General features: G+C 44.6%; 1 protein-coding gene across 1 annotated transcript in view; it reads right to left on the bottom strand.

Annotated features, from left to right (window-relative positions):
• fgd5a (FYVE, RhoGEF and PH domain containing 5a) overlaps positions 1–22,247 on the bottom strand; it is a gene marked incomplete at its 5' end in the record, with an annotated part of 34,426 nt that extends 12,179 nt beyond the window's left edge. The window contains 7 exon segments of the mRNA XM_084440973.1: positions 2,063–2,219; positions 2,507–2,658; positions 6,538–6,568; positions 6,992–7,050; positions 8,709–8,826; positions 17,274–20,151; positions 22,238–22,247. Of these exon segments, the coding sequence (XP_084297099.1) occupies positions 2,063–2,219; positions 2,507–2,658; positions 6,538–6,568; positions 6,992–7,050; positions 8,709–8,826; positions 17,274–20,151; positions 22,238–22,247 (3,405 nt within the window).
• Between the last annotated feature and the right edge of the window lie 1,094 nt (positions 22,248–23,341).

Below are 23,341 nucleotides of genomic sequence, written 5' to 3'. Positions count from 1 at the left end.
GATAGAAGGCGAGATAAGGAAAAAAAGGATGGAGAGGACAAGAACTGACGTAAGTGTATTCTTTTCACATTATTCAAAAGATAAAGAATGTAATAATGCTCCAAACAGCAAAACAAAATGGCCACCCCTCTGTGAAATGATCATCGGTTAACCTGGCATTTAGAGATAAACGAGGGTTGTTCCTCTCTGGTGTTGAGGCAGTGACCTGTGGGCCCCCCTCCGTGCTCCCCCCCGAGCCCTCTGGCCTCTCTCTCATTACTGCGGGGTCAGACACACACAGGCAGTCCCATGGCAGCTCTCTGACCACGCACAGCATCCATCACCGTCTCTCCACTAACCCGCATGCAGCTCTGTACCTGGACCCTTGACTCTGATGAAGATGTAACTAACATCGAAACGTCGGTCTGTACGGCCGGGGAGGGGAGAGCTTTGTCTTCACGGGACGCATAATCGAACGCCAAATTAAGTATTTTGTTATAATACGAGGAGAGAAACCTTTTGAAGAACCACCAGTTCATGGACCGTGGCCACGTCAGAGTGCTGATGTCTCTGCTGAGAGGCCAGCTGCTGCTGCATATTCATGAGCCCTAGACAGTTGGTTCCTTGTCGGGTTGAAATTCTTATCGCTATAGAAGTGCGTTGAATCATTCTGTCAGCCAATCACAATGAATCAAAATACTTCTCGGAACCCGCTTACTCATACATGCAGTCTCAGATATCTGTGAGTGATCTCAGGCACAATGTTGGTGAAATATACAGAGCAATATACAGTACAGAGCAGAATAAAATCTTCAAGCCATGAATTCTGAATGGCTCTAGTGTGTTAGTATACCATTAAAGCACTTACACAGTGAACTATTAATAAAGCATTATGGAACGAGAAGCAGTGGGATGTCATGGATATCGCCACGGCTAGCGGGAGTGGTTAGGCACGACGTGCAGCGGAGTGCCGTTACACCCCGCTAGCCGTGGCGATATCCGTGCCATCCCACGGCTTCGAGTTCCATAATGCTTTTATACAACGGTTGCCACATTTATCCGTCAATATTTTAAAAAGGAAGACAATATGAACTTTAAAATGTATTTTTAATGGAAGTATTTGTTAATCATTTGCGGATACCTCCGCTGAAAAGGGAACGTTGCCAGGCAACGACCATGCTACAGCACATCTTTCTAAACATTGATCTGGACACTGCCACGGCTACTAAAACGATATATGATATTAAAAGATGTGCAAACATTCCATTTTAGCGTGGAGCCATCGTGGTTATCACCACGGCTGGAATGCAAACTGACCAATAGAGACAATGGACCGGATCCATACTGTTGTATAATATATTATATGAATCAAAGACATGACATGACAGTCTTTTTTCTATTTCCATCAACACGTGAACCTCTATCTCCTTTAACAACAGGCCAAAGACTGTAACTACTTCTCATCACGATGCCCTGGGCCGAGGGAAAGATTCCCAGTATGTATCCAACACTGAATCCGTTCCCATTTGGGCCAGCTGAACACTGAGTGGGAATGCTAAATCTATGGCTGCATCTCCTAGGTCTTATCTGGCTCTTCATATCTTGTGCTGTAGTTAATAATGCTCATCATTAAGGGCATCATCATACAGTACATGTTCAATTCAACCCGGGGGCTCTCCTTTTGCTCGAGTCGTAATATGGACCCCCCCCCCCCCACACACACACACACAAAATCTGTCTTCATCCTCTCCAAGGACACAGCTGAGACGAAGAGGTCCATGGTACAAAAAGAATCGGTGTTTGAAAGATATGAAACATGAGGGTCGCACTTTGAAAAGGTCAGTCCAGGAAGGGAGCAGGAGAGAGAGGCTTTGGAAAGGCCATTAACTCCCCACGGAGGCTGGGTGACAAAGCCAAGGCTGCTGGGAGGCTATGGAGCAGAAACCTGAATGAACCCATTGGTGCTGCAGATCCTTCAGCTGATAGAGATGTGTCCAAATCTAAGTGAGTGAAGCAGAAGAGTATCCCAGCCATCTTTGGCCAGCATGGAGGATCTGGTCGGGTCTGGGTCTACGTCTCTTACCTCGTACTGCTTGGTGACAGCGGCGAAGGCGGGTCTCAGTCTGCAGCTCTCCTCCAGTAGTGACATGCTGCGGTCATACTCCGAGATGTAGCTGGCAAACATGGCAAAGTCCTCCCGACGCGACAAGATGACATCGACCACCCTCTGGCTCTCCTCCCTATCACGGGGAAAGAGCAGGCGTTAAGAGCCTTCGTGGGAACATGTTGATAAGATAATGACCAGGGGAGCAGATCAATTTATGATTCAGCATGAACGTTAGGGCATGCAATTGTTGTTGAATGTTAATCGGCTGGGGTCATTATAACAAGGGGTAAAACGTGTGTGTGTGTGGGTGTGTGTGTGTGTGTGTGTGTGTGTGCACACCTCAGGCTAGCTGAATTCAGACGTATCGGTGCGTCATAGTGTTATCCACTACGTCTAAGTCTGTCCACTAGTGTGTCTCACCATTGTCTGATGCGAGCCTCCAGTTCAGTGAGGATGTCGCTGTGAAGAGCGTAGACCTCAGGGAGCATGCCCAGGATCTCCCCCAGCCTCTGTTCCCCCAACACAGGCTCCCCGTCCTCCCCCACAGCCTCCCCCACCGCTGCCCGGAAGTCCTGCAGGGGAGAGGTCAGAGAGGAGAGGGGTCGGAGAGGAGAAAGAGAGGGGGTGGAGTTGAGGAGGAGCAGAGGGAGGGGTGATGGGGGAGTAAGGCAGAGAGGAAAGGGGTGAGGTGAGGAGAAAGAGTGACTCAGGGGAAGAAAGGCTGGGTCAGATCCTCCTAAACATCCTTCCTATTCCAAATCCACTGTCACCTCGGTGCCTCTTCCTCTGCCTTGGGCTCTGACCAGCCACTCAGGAAAAGGGTGGCTGGACATGGCATGAATTCCAGGTGCTGTGTTGCATAATGACCTTGGTGGTCACTGGTACTGTGTTGACAAGTACAGTCCATTACGATCCATTTCTAGTGCCACAATCCATTACCACACTGACAGAGGGCTGTGACATTTATGTCCCATTTACGTCCCTTAATTTGTTTATGACAACAGTAGGCTCTAATATATGTTGTGTCACTGACCACAAGAGCTAAAACTTCATAGGAATGATGGCACTTCACTGGGAGTGAATTCCCCAAAGAAACATTATTTATCAACTCCTAGAATTGGATAAAACATAATGAATCCTCTCAAATGGATTGAAGGTGTCAAAATGCAAACAAATATCAAGTGTCTCCACGGGTGAAGCTGTCTGGTATCTAACACCATATATAATACCAAGTCATAATGTGTCTACAAGGACGCCTGTTTGGACCTCATCAATTTCAGTTTGGAGAAAAGAGCAGACATAAAACAAATAGAGACACAGAGTGAGAGAGAGCACAGTGACAGCGGGGGCTTTACCGCCTCCCCTTCATCATGCGCTATCGATCGCGCCCGAGTTAGCATTCATCACGGCTGCCGTGGATCAGATCTGCTTTCTTTATGGACAGGCTGGCTCTCTCCCTCTGTCTCTCTCTCCGCTCTCTCTATCTGCCTTTCTCTCTCCTCTCTCTCTCTCCTCTTTCTCTCCCCCCCTCCCTTTCTCCGCTCTCTCCCTCGCTATCCTGGCTGTGACAGACACAGTTCTGTCCTAGCCTAGCTTGGCCACAGCTCACTAAGCCCCCACACTTGAAGGGAGCTTCACCCTCTACCATACTTTAACCTCTTCTGAGGTTCAACCATCCCAGGTCAATGAGAATATAAATCGCTCTGTTGAACAGACGGTCAAGCTGGGCCAAACCTGAAGGGAAGGGATTTTCATGTTGTTCTCCAAGACAAAAGATCTTGACCCTGATATTCTGTGCATAACTGCTGCAAATGGATCTATCATTGAGAGAGACTCAGAATATAAATGTATTGGTATTTGGCTCAATGATAAATTAAGATTCAAATTCCATATTGTTAATCTTGTCAGCAAACTTCGCCAGATAATTGGTTACTTATATTTGAATAGGACTAGCTTTCTATTGGTATGTAGGAAGAGGAATATTAAAGCAATCTTTTTATCTGTCCTGGATTATAAGGATGTAATCTATAGACATGCCTCTGTTTCTACCCTTAGATCTCTAGACTCGGTTTACCATTCAGCTCTCAGGTTCATTACAGGTGCTAGCTATAACACACATCATTGTATGAGATGGTTGGCTGGCCCTCTCTTTCCATGAGACGTGAGAAACATTGGTTTTTATTAATTTTTAAAGCTCTTATTGGTAAGCAACCAATTTATATTACTTTTATGCTGGATTGGAACTCTGGGTCATATCTAACCCGTTCCAGTGAGATGTTCCTTCTCAAGGTTCCCCAAGCTTGTTCTAGCCTAGGTTTGACTGCTTTTACTGTAAGTGCTCCAATCTCATGGAATGCCCTGCAAAGCTCTTTAAAAATGTCTACCCTTCCCATTTTAAATGTATGATTTCTGAATTTTGCACATCTTATTATAATTGTTTTAGCTGAAATTATAGATTTTACCCTGTTCTTATTATCGTATCCTATTTTTATTTTATTTATTTATTTATTTATTTATTTATCCATCCATCCATCTTCATCCGCTTATCCGGGGTCCTGCTGGAGCTGCTGCCTCCGCGACCCGACCCCGGATAAGCGGATGAAGATGGATTATTATTTTTTATTTTTTTTATTTTTTTATTTTTAGTGTTATTATTGTCTCATTATTCACATTCTTGTTTTATCTCTGCACTATTTCTTACTCGTCATCACTGTAAATGAGGGCAAGCTCAGTGTCCTTCGTGTTTAAATAAAGGTTTTTGAATTGAATTGAATTTCTAAAGGGTCAAGTTACAGTATCTAAAGAGAGATCAAGAAAACAGGACTGAGAATCCTATCCAGCCTGTTATTGAGAAAGTCTTGGAGAAGAACACCCAAAAACATAACTAGACTTCCCATTTGGGAACAAGGTCTGGAAAATTTGGTATACTTGTTATTCTGTATCAAACAATGGAACAATAGCCACTGTCTTTTCTCCAAACTCTCACTGACGGTGGTCTCTTTTCCCAGCTGTGTGTGTGTGTGTGTGTGTGTGTGTGTGTGTGTGTGTGTGTGTGTGTGTGTGTGTGTGCTGACTTCATACAGTCTGTTGTATAGAGAACACCATCCCAATAATAGTACTGCTTTGTAGATGTATCCCTTAAGGTTTCTGCTGTTACACCTTTAAGAATAATAAGGTCCTGTACTGCATGCATTATGCAACAGTGTGGTGAACATTTTTTGAATGTCAGACATTTCAAGGGTAGGTATAAGGGTAATATTTCTGTTTGAATCTAATGTAACATGCTCTATTTAACATTAGTTATAGAGAAATGGGAGGAAATCACGATTACAAAGAAAATTGTATCTACAGAAATGTGAACGAATGCTTCTGAACTGCAAATTAAAAATCACCTCACTGTAAGGCCGTCTATCTCTGCATAAACCTAACATAATTATTATGATGAAACACATCCGAGATGACCATTAAAGTGGAATGGAGCCAAGTATAATATTTTGCATTACTCAGCTATTTAACTGCGGCTTTCATATTCAAATGAGCCAATCATCAATCATGGCGTGGACACACAGGAATAATTCAGGTTCTGACCTTGTTCAAGGATATACCCAGCACAGTCTGACTGATAGAGCTCCCCAAAGCCAACCTGGAAGATCCAACCAGCCAGCCACACACACCAACCCCAAAGAATAACCCTCTCTAAAACGCTTTGGACCTCTGGTATGATCACAATAGAATTGAATGAATTGCTAAGAGCTGTAACATTCAATACAGTCTGCGCATGGTATTTCTCTGGGAGATGTCCATCTTTCAAATCTAGCTCCGCAGGGATCTGGACTGGACACCCGCTCTGACATGCGGTAAATGAGGTATAATACAAACAAATGAGGATAGCTGGTTTAGATGCACGGCTGACCTCGGGGACCTCCCACGTCTCCGCGGCTACGCACGCACAAAGCCACCTCTTTACCGTATCGCCATCTGCGTGGATGAGGAGGTGAAGTCACAGTACGCGCACCACTGACTAAAAGATAATATTGACCTCTCCCTGGGCTCTCTCTCACAGGTGCAGTCGCTACTCTAGCAGTGAGACGTTCAGCGATGTGCCTGAACACTCTAAGACACCGGCAACAGAAGCCCGGTGTGTACGTTCAGCACCACGCTCTGACTCACTACCCCCGGGCTCACCATGTCAGCGTTGCCAAGATGAGGAAGTCAACCTCACTGGAACAACACTGATAAACCTGAATGCGGGCTTATGGGAGGGGAGGGGGGGGGGAACTGTAAATAGAGGGGACTGAGGAACAGAAGCACCGGATGTGATGTCATCAATGGGCTACAGAACCTATAATTGGAGTATTCATGCAGGCCTTTCCAGAATAGAGACTAGATGAACACCTCTCATTTGAAAACCAAATCAAAATGAAGCAATACCATGTGTTGGATTTTCCTACCTCTTGAAGGTGCTTGAGGGCCGTTACATGTCTGAAAGATAGAAAGACACAAATTACAGGTCTACCAACTTCATGAGCAATGCCAAAGAGTGTTTGAATGTTTTAGAAATGATAGAAATGGTGATACAGTTATATCTTTTGTAAGTCATATACTGTAATTTCTAACTAAATATTTCAAGACAACAGTTAAATGTCTTATGAAGCTGGGATGATATTTAATAACCTAATTGGCTGTCAGTTTGGCTATGCCCATGGTAGCTGCTCAATAAATTAGCAAAGACAGTGACGGAGAGTGGAGAGAGAGAGAAAGGTAGAGAGCAAGTGAGAGACAGAGACCAGATTGTGAGGGAGAGTGTTTGTGCGTGTGTGTGTGTGTGTGTGCGTGTGTGTGTGTGAGGAAGAGAGAATAGGCCAGCATCAGAGAGGGTGTGAATATATTATGGCAGATACTCACTGTCTTTCAGAGTCCACCAGCTCTTTGGCAATGTAGAAGGCCCGGGATCGCCCATCAATCTGGGAGACAGGAGCCAAAGCAGCAGGAGATGAATGAACACAGCTAATGTTTTAAAGGCTCTCATTCCTCTGAAGCATTAATACTGTAGTAACAGCTATGCTGCACCAGTGAGATTGAGGAAAAGCACATTTGAGATTTTTGTTGACCCTCTGCTGTCAAAATAAGACTGATTATTTCATTAGAGTGGAACATAAACATGAACACTTTTTCAAACACGAGACTTTAAATTCAAATGCATTATGTATGAGTGGCCGTATCCATGGAGACAACAATGTGCCCATTGATTTAGAGGCTAATCACAAGCCAGAAAAAGTCCAGGGCCGAACATAACATGAAGCCTTTAGGTATTTACCGGCATTGGTCTCACTGCAGTAATGTTTTTTCCTACAGTGCACAACCATTTACAAATACAACATTAATAGCATGTTGATCCTCACTTCCTTTAAATGGGACCAAAACACACTTTCATCTAGAGCACTGTTCCTGGGACAGGCTCAAGTATTTCTCTCCCTGAGATTGTTTTTTTCTTTTGAAGAAGAAGAAAACAAGGAAGTGTGAGTCACATGGTCAGAGCCAGGCTGATATTATTGTGGCAGAGGGATGGGGCGGGGTCCTGGGGCTGGCTGCTGCTCGTAGGAACTGAGGAGGGAGCAGGGATTTTAAGGAGAGCAGATACAGTCTATGCCAGCAGATACGTTCCCAAAAAGCATATATTCTGCTGTGAAACATGCAGAAGGTAATCTTGATAAGACAGACCTATTCACGGGTTTCATACCCAAACTAGAAATGGTGCTCGGAGAGCACAGACCTCCGCCCGTGAATGCATTTCGTGGCGCTGTGCGTGGGTGCGCAAGTGTGTGCGAGCAGGACATGTTTTGTATTACTGCATTCGTTAGAGAGCAATTATATGCCAGTCCAAACCCTGTGTCTCTGTGACCTCCCCATGTCGAGATATGGTTGTTTAGATTTTTCCCCAAAAAATCCCAAAAAATGAATGGGGGTAAATGGCATGTTTGGGCAGCTCATGATTTGGATCTGAAAATTGTATGGATTCTAAGTTGACCCATGCTACACCCCTCCATCGAGTTTCATTAAAATCGGTCTGGTAGTTTTTGCGTAATCCTGCTAAAGAACGAACCAACCAGCCAACCAACCAACCAACTAGTCAACCAACACATGCCACCGTAAACATTACCTCTCACCCTGCGCTATCTCTGGGGCGGAGGTGATCATTGAAGGTATGTGCAACCAGTAAAGTGAAGCCCATAGTATGTTGTTATTAGAAGAAGAAGAAGTGTACTTCATTAATCCCCTTCAAATTCACCTCTGCATTTGACCCATCCTAACACTAGGAGCAGTGGGCTGCTGCGGTACAGCACCTGGGAACCAAAGACCTACAGGTGGTAGGAAACCGGAGCACCTGACAGAACCCATATAAACACGGGAAGAACATGCAAACTCCACACAGAAAGGACCTGGGATGACCAGGAGACCTTCTTGGTGTAAGGCAACAATGCTAACCACTGAGCCACCATGCTGCCAATTAATAACGGCATCAGAAATTACTTTTCATATTAGCTGTTTTATCACCACTGTAACTAGTCTTGATTTCGCATCTACTGTGTGTATCACTGGTGCTGTTGTCAGTGTGCCTCACCTGTCTGTCATAGCCATTCTCGGCGGCCCCCTCCTCTTCCTCTGAGGTGCGTCCGTGGTCTTCCTCAGCTGAGAGGCCAGCGAGAGCAGCCACCACTGGGAACGGCTCTGTATAGGCACTGAGAGGAACAGAGAGAGAGAGGAGTAGAGACTTCAGATTCATATAAGGTTCTGTATATGCAAGTTGGCAAGGCATGTTTATTTGTATAGCACATTTCAGCAACAAGGCAATTCAAAGTGCATATGCAGTATAGACACACTGGGGATGAAAATAGATTTGCAGTGGCAGCATATGATCCAGGGTGAAAACATAAAGAGACACATATTACATTCACTAGTCCTGTGGAATGTAATGGTAAATGGTAAATGGACTGCACTTATATAGCGCTTTTCCACCTTAGCGGCACTCAAAGCGCTTTACAATGGCCTCTCATTCACCCATTCACACATACATTCACGGTAGCTGCCATGCAAGGCGCTAACCTGCTCATTGGGAGCAATTTGGGGTTAGGTGTCTTGCTCAAGGACACTTCGACATGTGGACAGTCGGAGCTGGGATTCGAACCGCTGACCCTTCGATCATTGAACGACCCGCTCTACCAACTGAGCTACAGCTGCCCCCTATGTAACACAAGAGGGGGGGGGAGGTAGCTACTGTATCTTCAGAAGATCTGCATAATATTCTCTGGCTTTACCTTGGTTTTACCTTGGCTTGAGCTCTCTCTCTGAACAGCAGTGTATATTATTTCTTCTTTTTCTTTTTTCTATTTTCAATGAGCCTAGGCTCCTCTGAGTATACTATAGGTTCCAGTTGAATGCATCCTAGTGCTAACATGGATGGCTGGGGACAGATTGCAAGGACATAACAAGTATGAGTGGAAGCGTCTGCTCTGGACCCCCTGCAGTGAACATGTTCATCACAACAAGACAACGCGTGGAAAGGAATAGGAAATTGAATCCATTCAGTGTGAATATTAACACAACACACACACACACACACACACACACACACATATTCAGATGGGTGGATGGTCTCCTAATGAGCAAATTGTATCGCTGACTTGACCCAGCCCCCTTTGGAGAAATAGGCTATTAGATGACTGTGTTCTCTCAGCTCCAATGAACTAGAGGTTAAGAGAGTTCCCAGCTGGACCTCCTCCTCACTGAGACACAGTCATCCTTCATGAGGTCCAGACCACACTGCAGTCTCTCTCTCTCTCTCTCTCTCTCTCTCTCTCTCTCTCACACACACACACACACACACACACACACACACATACACCTTATTGGCTGAAGTGGATGGAGGTGTCTACCAGTCATTACTCATCTTTGACCTCCCTCCATCCCTCAGAGAGCCAGGTCATTCGGGGAGTTCCAGGCGATTGCTAGGGAGGTATTTTAACTATCTCCTTCTAGCAGCTCTGTTTTACTGTAAAGAAGATTGGTCTCTTTATCAGTTTCTCACTAACTTTCAAATGGAACTGCCTCCGTTTTGAACAACCTCCTGTGACTGTTCCTTTTCCTAATCTCTTACTCTCTGGATATCAATTCCACTTTCTCCTTTTCCTGGACACATGCGCTTTTAGTTGGGGTTATATATATATACATACACACAGTATATACTGTAGAGATAGATAGATAGATAGATAGATAGATAGATAGATAGTTACAGTAGATAGATAGATAGATAGATAGATAGATAGTTACAGTAGATAGATAGATAGATACAGTAGATAGATAGATAGATAGATAGATACAGTAGATAGATAGATAGATAGATAGATAGATACTTTATTGATCCCCTAGGTACAGAGTAGTAGCATAAAAAGAGGAAACATTAATAGAAGCTAGCTTTCACTAATACTGTAATACTGTATGTACAGTATATAATCTGTATGTGAATACAGATGTGAATCTGAAATATTTGACAGTAACTGCCCATTGGACTGAATGATTCCTGTCATCGGTGTCCAAATGTGCCTTCCTGTTCAAACTGTTATATTAGGAGGTCCAATAGGGAAGATGCCATTATCTACTGTACCAATGACATTCCCAAATTTACATTGATAATATGTTTCTGTAGTTCCATATGATATGTACCTGCTATAATTTGCAATCTGTAAAACAGTCACTATGAACAATACTTCTAACACTTTAACAAGATTATTATGACAATGTACAGTTATTATGCCAGCATGCAGTGGCACGTCTTTTATAAAACTACCAAGTTAATTGTAATGTGTCCAATTTGGAATAGCATGCAATGATTTTCTGTTAAAAGACTTGTATCCCACTTCATCCTCAGGTTTGGTAATGCTTGTAGTACAGTATGTAATCCAATTGAGCTAAAATTTTAAATTAGGTGCAATAAAATGGTCTTTTTAATCTGTCTCAAATGGCATTATTATGTGAAATAGGCAAGGCTGATATTGGTTCATCAGCTAACTCGACATTGGAGATGTGGATGCAGATGGGGATTTAGAAAATAAGAGGTACTTTAAACTGTTTTGTGCTTCTTGTGATGTGGGTTAAGTGTGCCCTATAGCAGCTGTAGATGGTAGTAGTGGTGTGACAGTGTTGTATGATGTGGGTTATGTGTGCCCTGTGGCAGCGGTACTGTAGTGGTGTGACAGTGTTGTATGATGTGGGTTAAGTGTGCCCTGTAGCAGCTGTACTGTAGTGGTGTGACAGTGTTGTATGAGGCAGCATGCTTAGAGCCTGGCCTCTGACTGGGGCCCTGGTGGTGGAAGACATTTATTATGGAGGAGTCGCTGGTCTGCTTTAAACAACAACAATAAGAACACCACCAACAACACAAACAACAGGAGAGGACCTGATGGAATCAATCTGTACGTCATAGACAGAAAGCTGTTGCAATGGTCATCTCTTAATTCTAACGACAAAAATCATCAGAGTGGCTGAATAAGCATCAGGGTGGATTATGTAATTTAGCAGGAACCCTGCATAGTCAGCTGAGACCGAGGTCAATTGGACGCAGAGCTGGCCAGCTCTTTATCTGCAAGTGAAGACAACATCATTCTGGGGGGACCTGACATTCCTGACAACACCACACCTTCTTTTGTTGTTCCAGTCCCAGGGGAGTCTGGGAACCTCTACTCCCCTCCCCACCCAGCTAACCCCCCCCCCATCCTCCCCCTGTCTCCCACCAGTCTCCCCTCCTCCCCCCTGTCTCCACCCTCGTCCTGCATTTCCTGTAAACAGCGGAATGGAAGCTCCTAGGCTGGACACTTCCTCCCTGGGGATGACCTGGCAATGACCTCAGAGTGCCTGGCACCAGGCCCGCCCCCTGAGCCCCCACGCCACACCCGGCCCGCCCCCTGAGCCCCCACCCTGCCCCCGCGCCACACCCGGCCTGCCACCACAGCTCCCAGCACACAGCCACCGCCCAGTACAACAATGCTCTTAAGATGGCTCTCTGACCACCACCACTGCCACCACCAGTACTAACACAAGAAACCACTTCATATGAGCTGCTGTGTGGCTGCACACTGCACTACGAAGTGTTGCAAAATCTTCTCTTTGAACGATAATAAATAACTGATTAAAGAGAGATTGTTTAACATTAGCATAGCATCACAGCGCTGCTTTCTGGTTTGGTCTCGGCCCCTTTGCTAATGCATTGTACTACTAAGACTGCGTCTCACTGGCACCGCTTGGCACAAAGAGTCATCACACTGAATGCTTCCCTAAAATGGACACAAGCACAGTCAAGTAGTCTTGGCTTCCCTAAGCGACTTGATGCTTTCTTTCACACTCCCTTCTCTGTTTGGTCCTATGCAGCTAGGCTGGCAAAGCTGAGACTCCTGGAAACAACATTCTCTTCAGGCCCTCAGCCCGATACACCAGCACTGTTTTAACAAGGAACACATTCATTATCACCGCCTCGGATAGGTCTGCATAAATCATTACTTTGCATGTCTGTGCCCCAACCTCGCTGTTGTGCTTACAAATGAAAATGTTTCTTTGCTTTGGCCTATAATCTATGCTGGAACTCTGTTTAAACAGTGCTGTTCATTAATCAAGCCAGCAGAATAAAATCGGACCTTGGTCTTCGTAGAGTGTGGTCGCTCTCTAACTTCTCTGTAACTATTCCCCTACTTTTGTCTGCATTTTCCCTTTGTCCCGGTCACTAATCTGCCCAGGACAGTACAGCTACTCTCTGTAAGTCTGCTGGAGAAAAGTGTTGACTGCTGAATGTCCTCTCCATAAATCATTGCCATCATCAGCCCAGTGGACTAGGACGATGGCAATGTCAACCCTTCAGCGAGAGCTTAGGAGGAAGACAAACACACATACACACACAAACACACACAAACACACGCGCACACACACACACACACACACACACACACACACACACACACACACACACACACACACACACACACACACACACACTACAACAGAGAAAGAGAGAGAGAGAGAGCGGCAAGGCAACAGACGTATCTCCAGGGGGAATGCAGCAGAAGTGAGGGCTCCCAGGCGACAGGACAGGACAGGACAGATAGGCCTCTTTGGATCAGTGAGCACGGTCTATGGTTTGAGACCTCTGCTTCACAATGAGCCAGATCGATAATGTCACATCACCAGGAGAAAAAGAGCCTGCTCTGGGGGACCATTGTCTGAGATGTGGAGGAACTGGAGATAAACACTGAGGAGCTGCTTGATCATGTAAGGGCATGGTGGACGAGCCTGATGTTCCATGAGGAAAAGCTACAGTGTTCTCCCCGGCAAAGGTATTCACAACATTTTATCTTGTTACTTTCTAGACAGAACCTAAGGCATGAGCTATGTTAGTATACAGTATGTTAATACAAGTGGATCTATAGAGAATACACGATTATGACAAAAGATAATAATTGCGATTATTTGCTTCAAAATGGTAATTGTGATTAATATTTAATATATAATATTAATATATAATAACCAAAATGCTCCCAAATCACGGACGTTGATCCCTTTCTTGCTACTAACTCACGGACCTCGTTTTTGCTCATTTTTTCACTACTCACGGCTGCAGGTACTCTTGTGACACTTGTCTTGACCTACTGCTATGTCTTCTCAGTGAAATTGCTACGCACAGCGCACTCAGCAGGAACGCATGTGATTGGTCAGACAGCATAAGCGCCTGTGATTCGTCCGTGTAGTCCTAGCACACTCAATTCAAAGCAAAATTATTAATCACATTAATTGCGGCCTTTTGCGATTAGTTAATCGCGGAGGTCATAATCGCGTGTTCACATGTGTGAAATAAACAGCTCAGCAGAAAATGACAGTAAATGGCAGCTGAGGCAATCTCCACAGAAAAGCTCTGAAAATTCATCAAAAGGCTGTTAGGAGGCACCTCCTAGTAATGGCCTGTCCATATGACCACACAGGTCATCAAACTGGGGCTGTGTGGAGAGCTGGCCAAGGGACAGAAAGGGTCATTTGAAAGCTGTAATACCAAGCCCAGTTTCTCTCACCAGCCCTCCAGGGCCCCGCCAAGAAGAAGCGCTGTGGAGAACCTCCTTTAATAAAAGCGATCCTAAACGTAACTGCAAGTGTCAGGTACAGGAGAGCAATTACACCAAACTGCACTTTGTCACTGCCCTGCAGTCTCTATTTCTCTTTCTCTCTCTCTCTCTCTCTCTCTCTCTCTCTCTCTCTCACACACACACACACACACACACGCTCTCGCGCGCACACACACACACACACACACACACATACACACACACACACACACACACACACACACCTTATTCTCTAACCCTCCTAACACCTCTTTTTCTCTCTTGTCTCTATCCTCTCCTTCTCTCCTCTCTCTCTCTCTCGCGCTCTCTAACCTTCATTATCCATTTCCTCCTCATCCCCCACAGTACCTCTCTGTCCCACACCAACACTCACATTCACACTTTTAATTGTAACACATAATGACTTCTTCCATTGTGAATAAGCCTCTTTGAACCACTCTCTAGGCTGCACCAGCCCCTCAGACACACATAATAAACCAGCACCAGATGCCACCTTCAGATCCAGAAAACGAGAAAGGGAGATAAGCTCTCCCATAAGCGTTGTCCATCTTCCCAAACCCAACCATCCTCAGCTCAGCAGGCTGCTCATCTCGCTGGAAACCCTCTCCAGGAAAAGAGAATCCCTCTCAGCCAGGTGCCCCCGGTTCATCTGAGCTATAGTATCTCTCAGATGGTCTGGACGTCGAGATTGCTATGTTGAACTAATGAGCTACTTGCAGGCCCGGCGGAAGGCCGCCCTAGGCAAAAAAAACGACAGTGCGCCCCTGAAGATTTGTGCGCCCCCGAAGATTGTCGGAAGATTTGTTGAGCGTGGGGGGTGCTAGCGGACAATTCAAATTGTCAGAACATTTGATGAGTGGGGGGAGGGGGGGGGGGTGGATTTGCGGAGATTTGTGCGCCCCTAGTGCCTCAGCGCCCTAGGCAATTGCCAAGTGCACCGTAAGTAGTTACGCTTCAGAATCCCCTCTGCGGATTGATCTACATATCTACAACGGTCGCTTCAATACAAGTCAATGGATTTCATAAAATGATCAATAAAACCCTACAGAATTCATACTTTGCGGCAAATTTGATGTCAGAACACCAACGGACACCAATTACCCCCTCAGTGAGCTTCTTGTCTTTGAAATCGAGAGTTTAACATGTTTTTGAATCCATTGTATGACCTAAACGGTGGTAGAGCAATTATCAGACTTTCTCAAAAGTCCTAGTTTTGTCAACGTTTTGATCTGAACCATTGTATATGATCATAAGTAACCTTAAAACAGGGCTAAACATGCATTTTCCCTTTACTACTCCTTTAATATAGATAAGTTTTATTTTACAAAATGGATCAGCCGAAATCGCCTTTCTTCTGCGTTTCTGCCATTGAGCTCAATGTATTTGTTACACTATAGCTTCCAGCTGTGGTCGATAGCGAGCACTGTGATGGCTGACCGCACGACCTGTGGCAGAAACATATTGAGGTCAATGGCAGAAATGCAGAAGAAAACAAGTGATTGCAGACGATCCATTCTGTAAAGATATGACTTGTATTTAAGCTAAAAAAAATTATAAGCAGCGGGTGGATTTCAAAACCCAGCAGGGTGGAAGACACAACCCTCGTGCATCAGTGAGAACCTTTGAAATTTCTCTGCTACTTTATCAAGGAGTTTTGAATTTTTGACCTTGTGGACTGAAATCAATCTGAGAACTTAGCTGCCGTAGAATAAGGGACTGCGTATACCAACCAGATAGTAATGCAATCCCGAAAGGGGCTAAAGACCCGAGTTCTAGAGTCACTGATCAACTCCAACACAAAACAAGGTAACGCAAAAGTTACTTTCCCTAGTAACTAGTTACTGTTCATATGCAGTAATTTGTAAAGTAACTCAATTACTTTTGAAAGTAATTGTAACTAGTTACTACTTGCCCAACACTGCTTCTAAGTTGCTAAACATTTGTAATGGTGTACCCCAGGGCTCCGTTTTAGGTCCACTGTTATTCTCTATTTATATTAAATGTTTTTTTTTTTTTATATTATTCACTCGGCTATCACAGCTAAAGCTGATAAAACTAAATTACCATTTTTCAAATGCTAGGAAGAAACCCAAACAGACATTTTACTGCACAGGGAAATAAATTGGAAGTTGTCTCCTGTTATAAACATCTCTGTATCTGGCTTGATGACTGCCTTTCTTTTAAACCTCAGGTCAATAATCATCTTAAAAAACTGAGGTTGAAGTTAGTTATTTCAGAAAAAAGTCCTGTTTCTCTTTTGAGGCCAGATGAAGACTGATCTTTTTTTTCTCTTTTTTTTTTACCAGTCCTTGATTATGGTGATCTGTTGTACATTAATGCACCTACTCATTACCTGCACATGTTAGATATGGCATATCACCGTGCATTGCGATTTATCACAAATTATAAAGTTCTAACTCATCATTGTACTGTACACTGTACTCCAGGGCTGGCTGGCCTTCACTGACCTTGCTTAGTCATTGGTCCTGTAGCTGTTCATTTATAAAGCTATCCTAGGTTAACTCCCATCCTACATCTGCTCTCTGATTGCACAGAGATCTAACTGTAGTTATAGTCTGAGATCACAAGATATGATCCTGTTGTCTGTGCCCAGGGCTAGGACTGAACTGGGAAAGATAGCTTTTATGTGCTCTGCTCCACATACTTGGAATAGCCTTCAAAAAGATTGGAAACTAAAGGAATTGGTCTCTCTGTCTGCTTTTAAGCTCTTATAAGCTCAATGATAAACAATTCTCTATGGGTCAATGTTGATAGGTATTTTAATTTGTACATCCTGTAACCTTGAACACATTTTGTTTCCTCGTTTTATTGTTGTTTTATAATTGTTTTTCTCTCTGTAATATTTTTATACTTCTATTTTGGCCAGGTCTCACTTCATTGATCTCAATGGGACTAACCTGGTAAAATAAAGGTAGAACAAAAATCAAAAATACAAAATACAGAAGCAGGATGGACTGAAAAACAGAGACATTAAAATGATTAACCCAAAATGAAAACCTTTTCTGTACCTTTCAGTCTCCTGCTCGGGAGACTGGGGTTTGCTGTCGATCCCGGGGAAGCTGTTCATATCCACATAGCCATCGTTCTCATTGGAGGGAGTCACCATTCGGTTGGGGTCCTCAAAGAACTCTGTGACAGTCAGGGCTCTGGTGGGCCTGCTTGGGGGTATCTGGATGTTCTCATAGTCGGAGTTCATGGCGGGGATGTTCTCATAGTCGGAGGTGTCTGCACTGGGGAAGGAGATGGACCGGGGTTTGGTCAGAGGGAGGGGCATGAGGGGTCGGCGAGAGCGCTCCTCAAAAGACTCTACCCTGGACACACCCCTAACTCCATAGGCTTTGAGGTCTCCTTTCCTCTTGTGGTGATCCTTGTAGAGGAGGAATGTGGCAGGCAGGTCTGGGGGGCGTTGCTGGGGCTTCACCATGCGGGACAGCGGCTGTGGCGAACTACTGATGCTCCTATGCTCCAAGTCCAGCACTCTCATTGGGCCATGGTGGCTAGATTCGGAGGACGACCGCGAAGAGCGCACGCTGCCTTCTCCAAAGCCTTTGCTCTCTGTCTTCCTTCTGAACTTGAGGGCCAAGAAGCGTTTGAACGAGGACTTCTTCTTGGGCTTGTCAGTGGTTTCGTGCTGGATCAGGACAGAAGGGGAGCTTTTAGTGACGGGTCTCTTGGTGATGTAAGCCAGCTCAAATGGTGGTGGGATGTCCACCAGAGAGGTCGGCGTGGAAACGCCACTGGATGACTGGTGGCTGCGCTGAGAGAAACTCCCAGAGGAAGTGATGACACAGGGGAGAGAAAGGGTGTCATCTTTCCTCTTCACTCTGTCCTCCACGTTTGGGGATTGGTCTACATCCGTGTGAGCGGCCAATGTCAGGTCCCGGCCCTCTGCAGAGTATGAGCGTGGGTATAATAGGAAGCGACGAGGTTTCAGTGAGGGGATCAGTCTGTTAACCTCCGGCTGTTCTGGACGTCTCAGGGGTTCTCCGTTCTGGTCCAGGGCCACCGTGCAGTAGTCATGTGTCTGGTACTCCGTGCCCGTCTCCTCAGGAACCGTCTCCGGAACGTACCCCGTGACCTTCCCCGAGTAGGACCGCGACCGCGTCACAATGGTCTTACGGTCTAAAGAGACAAAGTTCTCCCCTTCCGAGTCAAACCCTGCCTCCTCATAGATATGCTCCTCGCTCTCAGAGTCTGTGTCCTCATCGTAAGGCACAATATGGCAGTCCAGCTCCTCTATGTCCTCCTCAAAGGCCTCAGTAGTGTGGGCGAAGACCACCCTGTTGGTGAGCTCAGGGGTTCTGCCCAGGTCCAAGTCGGTTGGCACAGTGATGTTACAGAGCCTGAGACGAGGCTGGCAGCTGTTTCTCTGGCTGTGGAAAGCCTGCTCTCGCTTGGCCGTCCTCTCTTTCACACTCTTACCTCTAATATGCTTTTTTATTGTGTCCTCACCCTCATCGTCGTCGTCTCCTATCTCCACATAGTCCTCTGAGGAGACACACTCCAGCTGCTGGAAATCATTAGCCTCTGGGCAGAGGGAATCGTCGATGTCTGCGTATTCATCCACAGACTCGCTCTCCTTGGCTTTCTCTGCATGTTGGCTGGAGGGTTCAGAGCCCTCCGGAGCTTCATTCTCTTCTGTGAACTTTTGCTTATTCTCTAGCTCTGCCGCCATGTCATCTGATGACACATAGTAAGGCTCTTGGTTCGAGGCGCCTGCTGTCTCCAGTTCATTTGACATGTGTGGTCTGTCACCGTCACTTCTATCGTCCACTTCTGGGTCAGCTGTGCTCATCATGTCCGCAGGCACCATCTCTATTACAGAGTAAGGCTCAAACACGTCCTCTATGCTGGCTGTGAAACGGAAACGCCCGGAGGGGTCCTTGGTGGCACGTTCTGGCTGCCACACGCCCGTGTCACCCCCTTCAGTTGGGTCACATGTGTCACTAGCATCATCTGAAGGTCCAATCACATCATAGGGATACTCCTCGCACACGGTTGGAAGTGAACTGCAGAGTGTGCCCTGTGAGAATCCCTCATCTACCTCCTCAGTCTCACTCTGCACACATTCGCCACTAGGGGCGCTGTCGTTGTTTTCAAGGGCACTGTCACTCTCTGCTGCTGGTTGGATGAGAGAGAGCTCTAGATCAGTGTATGGTTCCTCTGCATCTTCACATGAGTCTCCTGTGAGCTCCTCCGCTGTTTCAGTCTCATCAGTAAAACTCTGTTCCTCCTCCTCCTCCTCCCCAATCTCTTCTTCCCCTGCCTCATCTCCCCGTTCGCACTCCGAGAGTGACTGCGTCAACGTATTGTCATAGTCTGGATGGTCAGAGGGGTCCACTAGCGTATCACCATTGTCACTCGCAGGTGGGTTTAAGTCACCCGGTTCCTCTGTGTTCTCCTGCTCAACAGTGTCATTAGCAGCTGCTTCAGTCTCTTGAAGTTTATCCACAGAGCCGGCGCTCTCTGTTTCAGCAGTATCCTCCAGTGTCTCTCCTACTCCCTCCTTCATCCTAACTTCATCCTCCTTCACCGTCTCTCCCACCGTCGAATCCCCATAGTTGCCTCTGTCATCATCTCTGGTGTCCTTGTCATCCGGGGTTTCCTCTGGCTTCCCTCTCTCCTCTCTCCGCTTTGAAGAGTGGGCTCCTGGTTCCTCTGTCTCCTCCTCTGAGGTGCTCAGGTCTCCATTGGTCAGGCTGTGAGTGGGGCACGGTTCCTCCTCAGCCTGAGAGTTACACAGGGACGGGGATCTGGGCTTGGGAGAGATGGGAGGCTTGGTAGCCTTGGCAGAGGGACAAGGCTTTGACATCAGCTTGGACTGCACCTTGATTGTTAGATGACTGCAGATCTTTGATCTGGGAACTTGGAGTTGTTTCTGGTAATCTGTAGAGAGAGAGAGACATTATGAATTAGTTAATTTGGCTTTTGTTTAATGTTTTTTTTGTGAAAGGCCAACCAAGGTTGACATATCCCTACAGGAATTACTTTTATTAATAGTCTAGATCTGATTGAGACTAAGACTGACTGAGAATGCAGCAAGTGAGAAAATAACAGTGATTTATACATGAGGAGGAAGCCAGTAGATTTGTGTGAAAGGCAGTGACACGTAGACTGCTGTAGGGGACATTATCTTCAGGAAAAACAACAGAGCCATAGGGAACATACCACAGGAACAATGGTCTCTCCCTGTCTGGGATACTTCTAGGACTTAGTACATCTAGCTTGAGTGCCACTGAATAATGATTCATTCATTATAACTGCTTGAGAGACACAATATATATGTGTATATGAAAGTTTTAAAGGTATAAAGCTATAGATAACAATGTAGATAACAATTTCAATGTAGACAAATCATTATATAATATAATGAGCCTTTTTGCTTTCGCCCCCAAAAATGATTGATTATGGTTTTAGTATCAAAAAACTAAATAAATGTTGTGTTTATCTCTGTCTGACATGTCTGTGGGTTCTCACTTATAACAATTTATGGCTATTATTATTATTATTATTGTTATTATTATTATTATTATTAGCAGTAGTAGCATCATCATTATTATTAATAATAATTATAATAATGTAAGTAATAACAATAATATTACAAATATTTATTACACTTTTAACCTGGATTTTATTAAGAAAGCTGACTGTGAAGTGTGTTTTCATGAAACACCCTTAACATAAAGTATACTTTATTAAGAGAGCTGACTGTTAAGTATTTTCATGAAACACACCCTTACTTAACAAAACTTATACACCCCTTGTCTCTTCCTGTTATTTAGTACCTGCCCTGACGCACATCCTATTAAACCCTGAGTGCACTCTGGGCTCTCTCTCTCTCTCTCTCTATCTCTCTGCTGTCTCTCTGTTAATATAATACTCATCTCTCCCTCTCATTGTCTCTTCCTTTCTATGTTTACCTCTCGCTCCTCCTCTACCTTTCTTTCTGGTAAGATGTTGTTTTCCACAAATTAACTATTCCAGCAGTCTCTCCTGAAGGGACTCCACACAGGAAGTCGACAGGGGAAGGGCATTAGCAGCATGCTGCCCTCACTCCTTCTAGGAGTGCACATTTTCACAACACAAATGGACTTCCTTCTTGATATTATTCCCTAATTCTCTCTCTCTCTCTATCTCCCTTTCTCTCCCCCCCCTCTCTCTCTCTCTTTCACACACACACACACGCACACACACATAAGCACACACACGCACGCACACACACACGCACAAATACAAACACTTTTTTGAGGAAAAAAAGTTGTTTCAGTGTGTCAAAGAATTTAACTGAGAGAAACAAACAAGGGTCCAGTCTCACAAGGTCCCTCTGCAAACAACAGGATATGAATTATGCAGCAAGAATTCAATTACAAATGTTTTGAAAAACAAAGGAAAACATAGACACGGCGCCAAGCATGATGATCTCAGACAGTTATTTTGAAATGTCACCCATCATAATTGTAACCCTATAGGATAATTTAGTTAGCATGGTGAAGCCAGTTTGAGTGAATAGAAGGTTATTCCATTATCCACCTGAGGTCACATCCTAGTCAACAGACCAAAAACACATTATGGACCAGATACAGTAGGAATCTGCCTAGCTACTGTGATCACAGGAATAGTTCAACTGTCACAATTCAGCTGTAGGCTACTCTCTCCAGATGTTGCCCCTTGAAGGGTAGCAGACTGACACCAGTCACCTTATGGTTAAACAACCTAATGGACCATATTTAAATTTAAAATTGTAGGGAAATGAATCCCTTTTCATTCACTGTGACAGCACCTGAGTGAAAAAAAGGAAAAAAGTTAACCTATCATATATCTTTGACTGTAACAACATTAATCTCAATCCCTTAAAAATAATAATAAAAAAAAAACATATACGCTGATCATTGGAAGTAAAACAGGTAGCCTATTGTTGTATTTGTATACAAATTGCCTGATGAGCGTTTGTCGCAACTTGACCATTACGCACCTGTGTTCATTCTGGGACATCATCCACCGTAGCGAGCGATTGGTATCCACATAATTGTATCTGAGGGTGTGCACTGTACATCCAAACGTTGAGTAAAGTAGAAAACTTATTCCGAATAGATGGGAAAAAGATGTGAATGATCAAAATTCAACATTTCACCGTCTTAATCGACATAAAGAAAAGAAAGAAAGGATTTCTCTCACAAGGTAGCAGCAGCTTGTCCGAATGGAGCGCTTGTGTGAAGAGTCTGTGGAGACTGGAGATATGTTCGTGCTCCCTCCCGCTTCCTGGGCGGCAGGTCTCCTGCGCGAACAAGGATCACACTAAACCCTCGACCAGATTTAGATGAAAAGTGAAGTAATTAATTCCAACAATGTAACCACCACACATTGTAGAAAAAAACAAGCTGTAATACTGTAGTTGACTATTGGTTAAACTAGTTTATTATTTGTTGCATGACCATTTGTAATGATTTCAAAGTGTTCTTTCAAAATAGCCTATCATTTTAAAACGTGGGCATTTGTTGGAATCTTGATTTAATGTAACAATTTAACTATAGGCTATGTAGTTGCCTATAGATATGACTAGCCTATACAAAACATTCAGTCAGTGGATACCAGTGTTTACTATATTTTTGGTAAACACATGCAAACTACCCATAGTAGATCAAATGGATTTTATTTTTGAATTAAGCTAGCCAACACTAAAGATATTTAACATAATAACATTGTATCACTTTATCATTATAAAATAGTATAAACCTTATAGTTGTAAGATGTAACATAATGGTGCGTAGCCTAGCTACTGATATAAGTCCCTAAAACACATCCTGAATACTAGGGACTTTTATTTTCTAAAAACAGTTTCTCTAGGACACCAAAAGCTTTTGCTATTGGCCGGGCTTCCTGGCTCGGCATCTGTTGCATTATTGGAGGAAGGCAACCCTTTAAAAACCTCTCTTCATAACAGGAAACTGCTCTCCCTGTTTCCTGCACAACAGGCAACACTTCCTTAGCAACAGATGGACAAGGTTGGCAACGTTAACCCCTTAGGTAGGCTAATGGAAGCTGATTGACTGGTGCTGTGCTGTGCCTCAGGGCTTGA

This window comes from Borostomias antarcticus (assembly GCF_949987555.1).
Source record: "Borostomias antarcticus genome assembly, chromosome: 7".
Lineage (NCBI taxonomy): Eukaryota > Metazoa > Chordata > Actinopteri > Stomiiformes > Stomiidae > Borostomias > Borostomias antarcticus.
The sequence above is the reverse complement of the archived record's forward strand: the minus strand, read 5'-3'. Positions and strand labels throughout refer to the sequence as shown.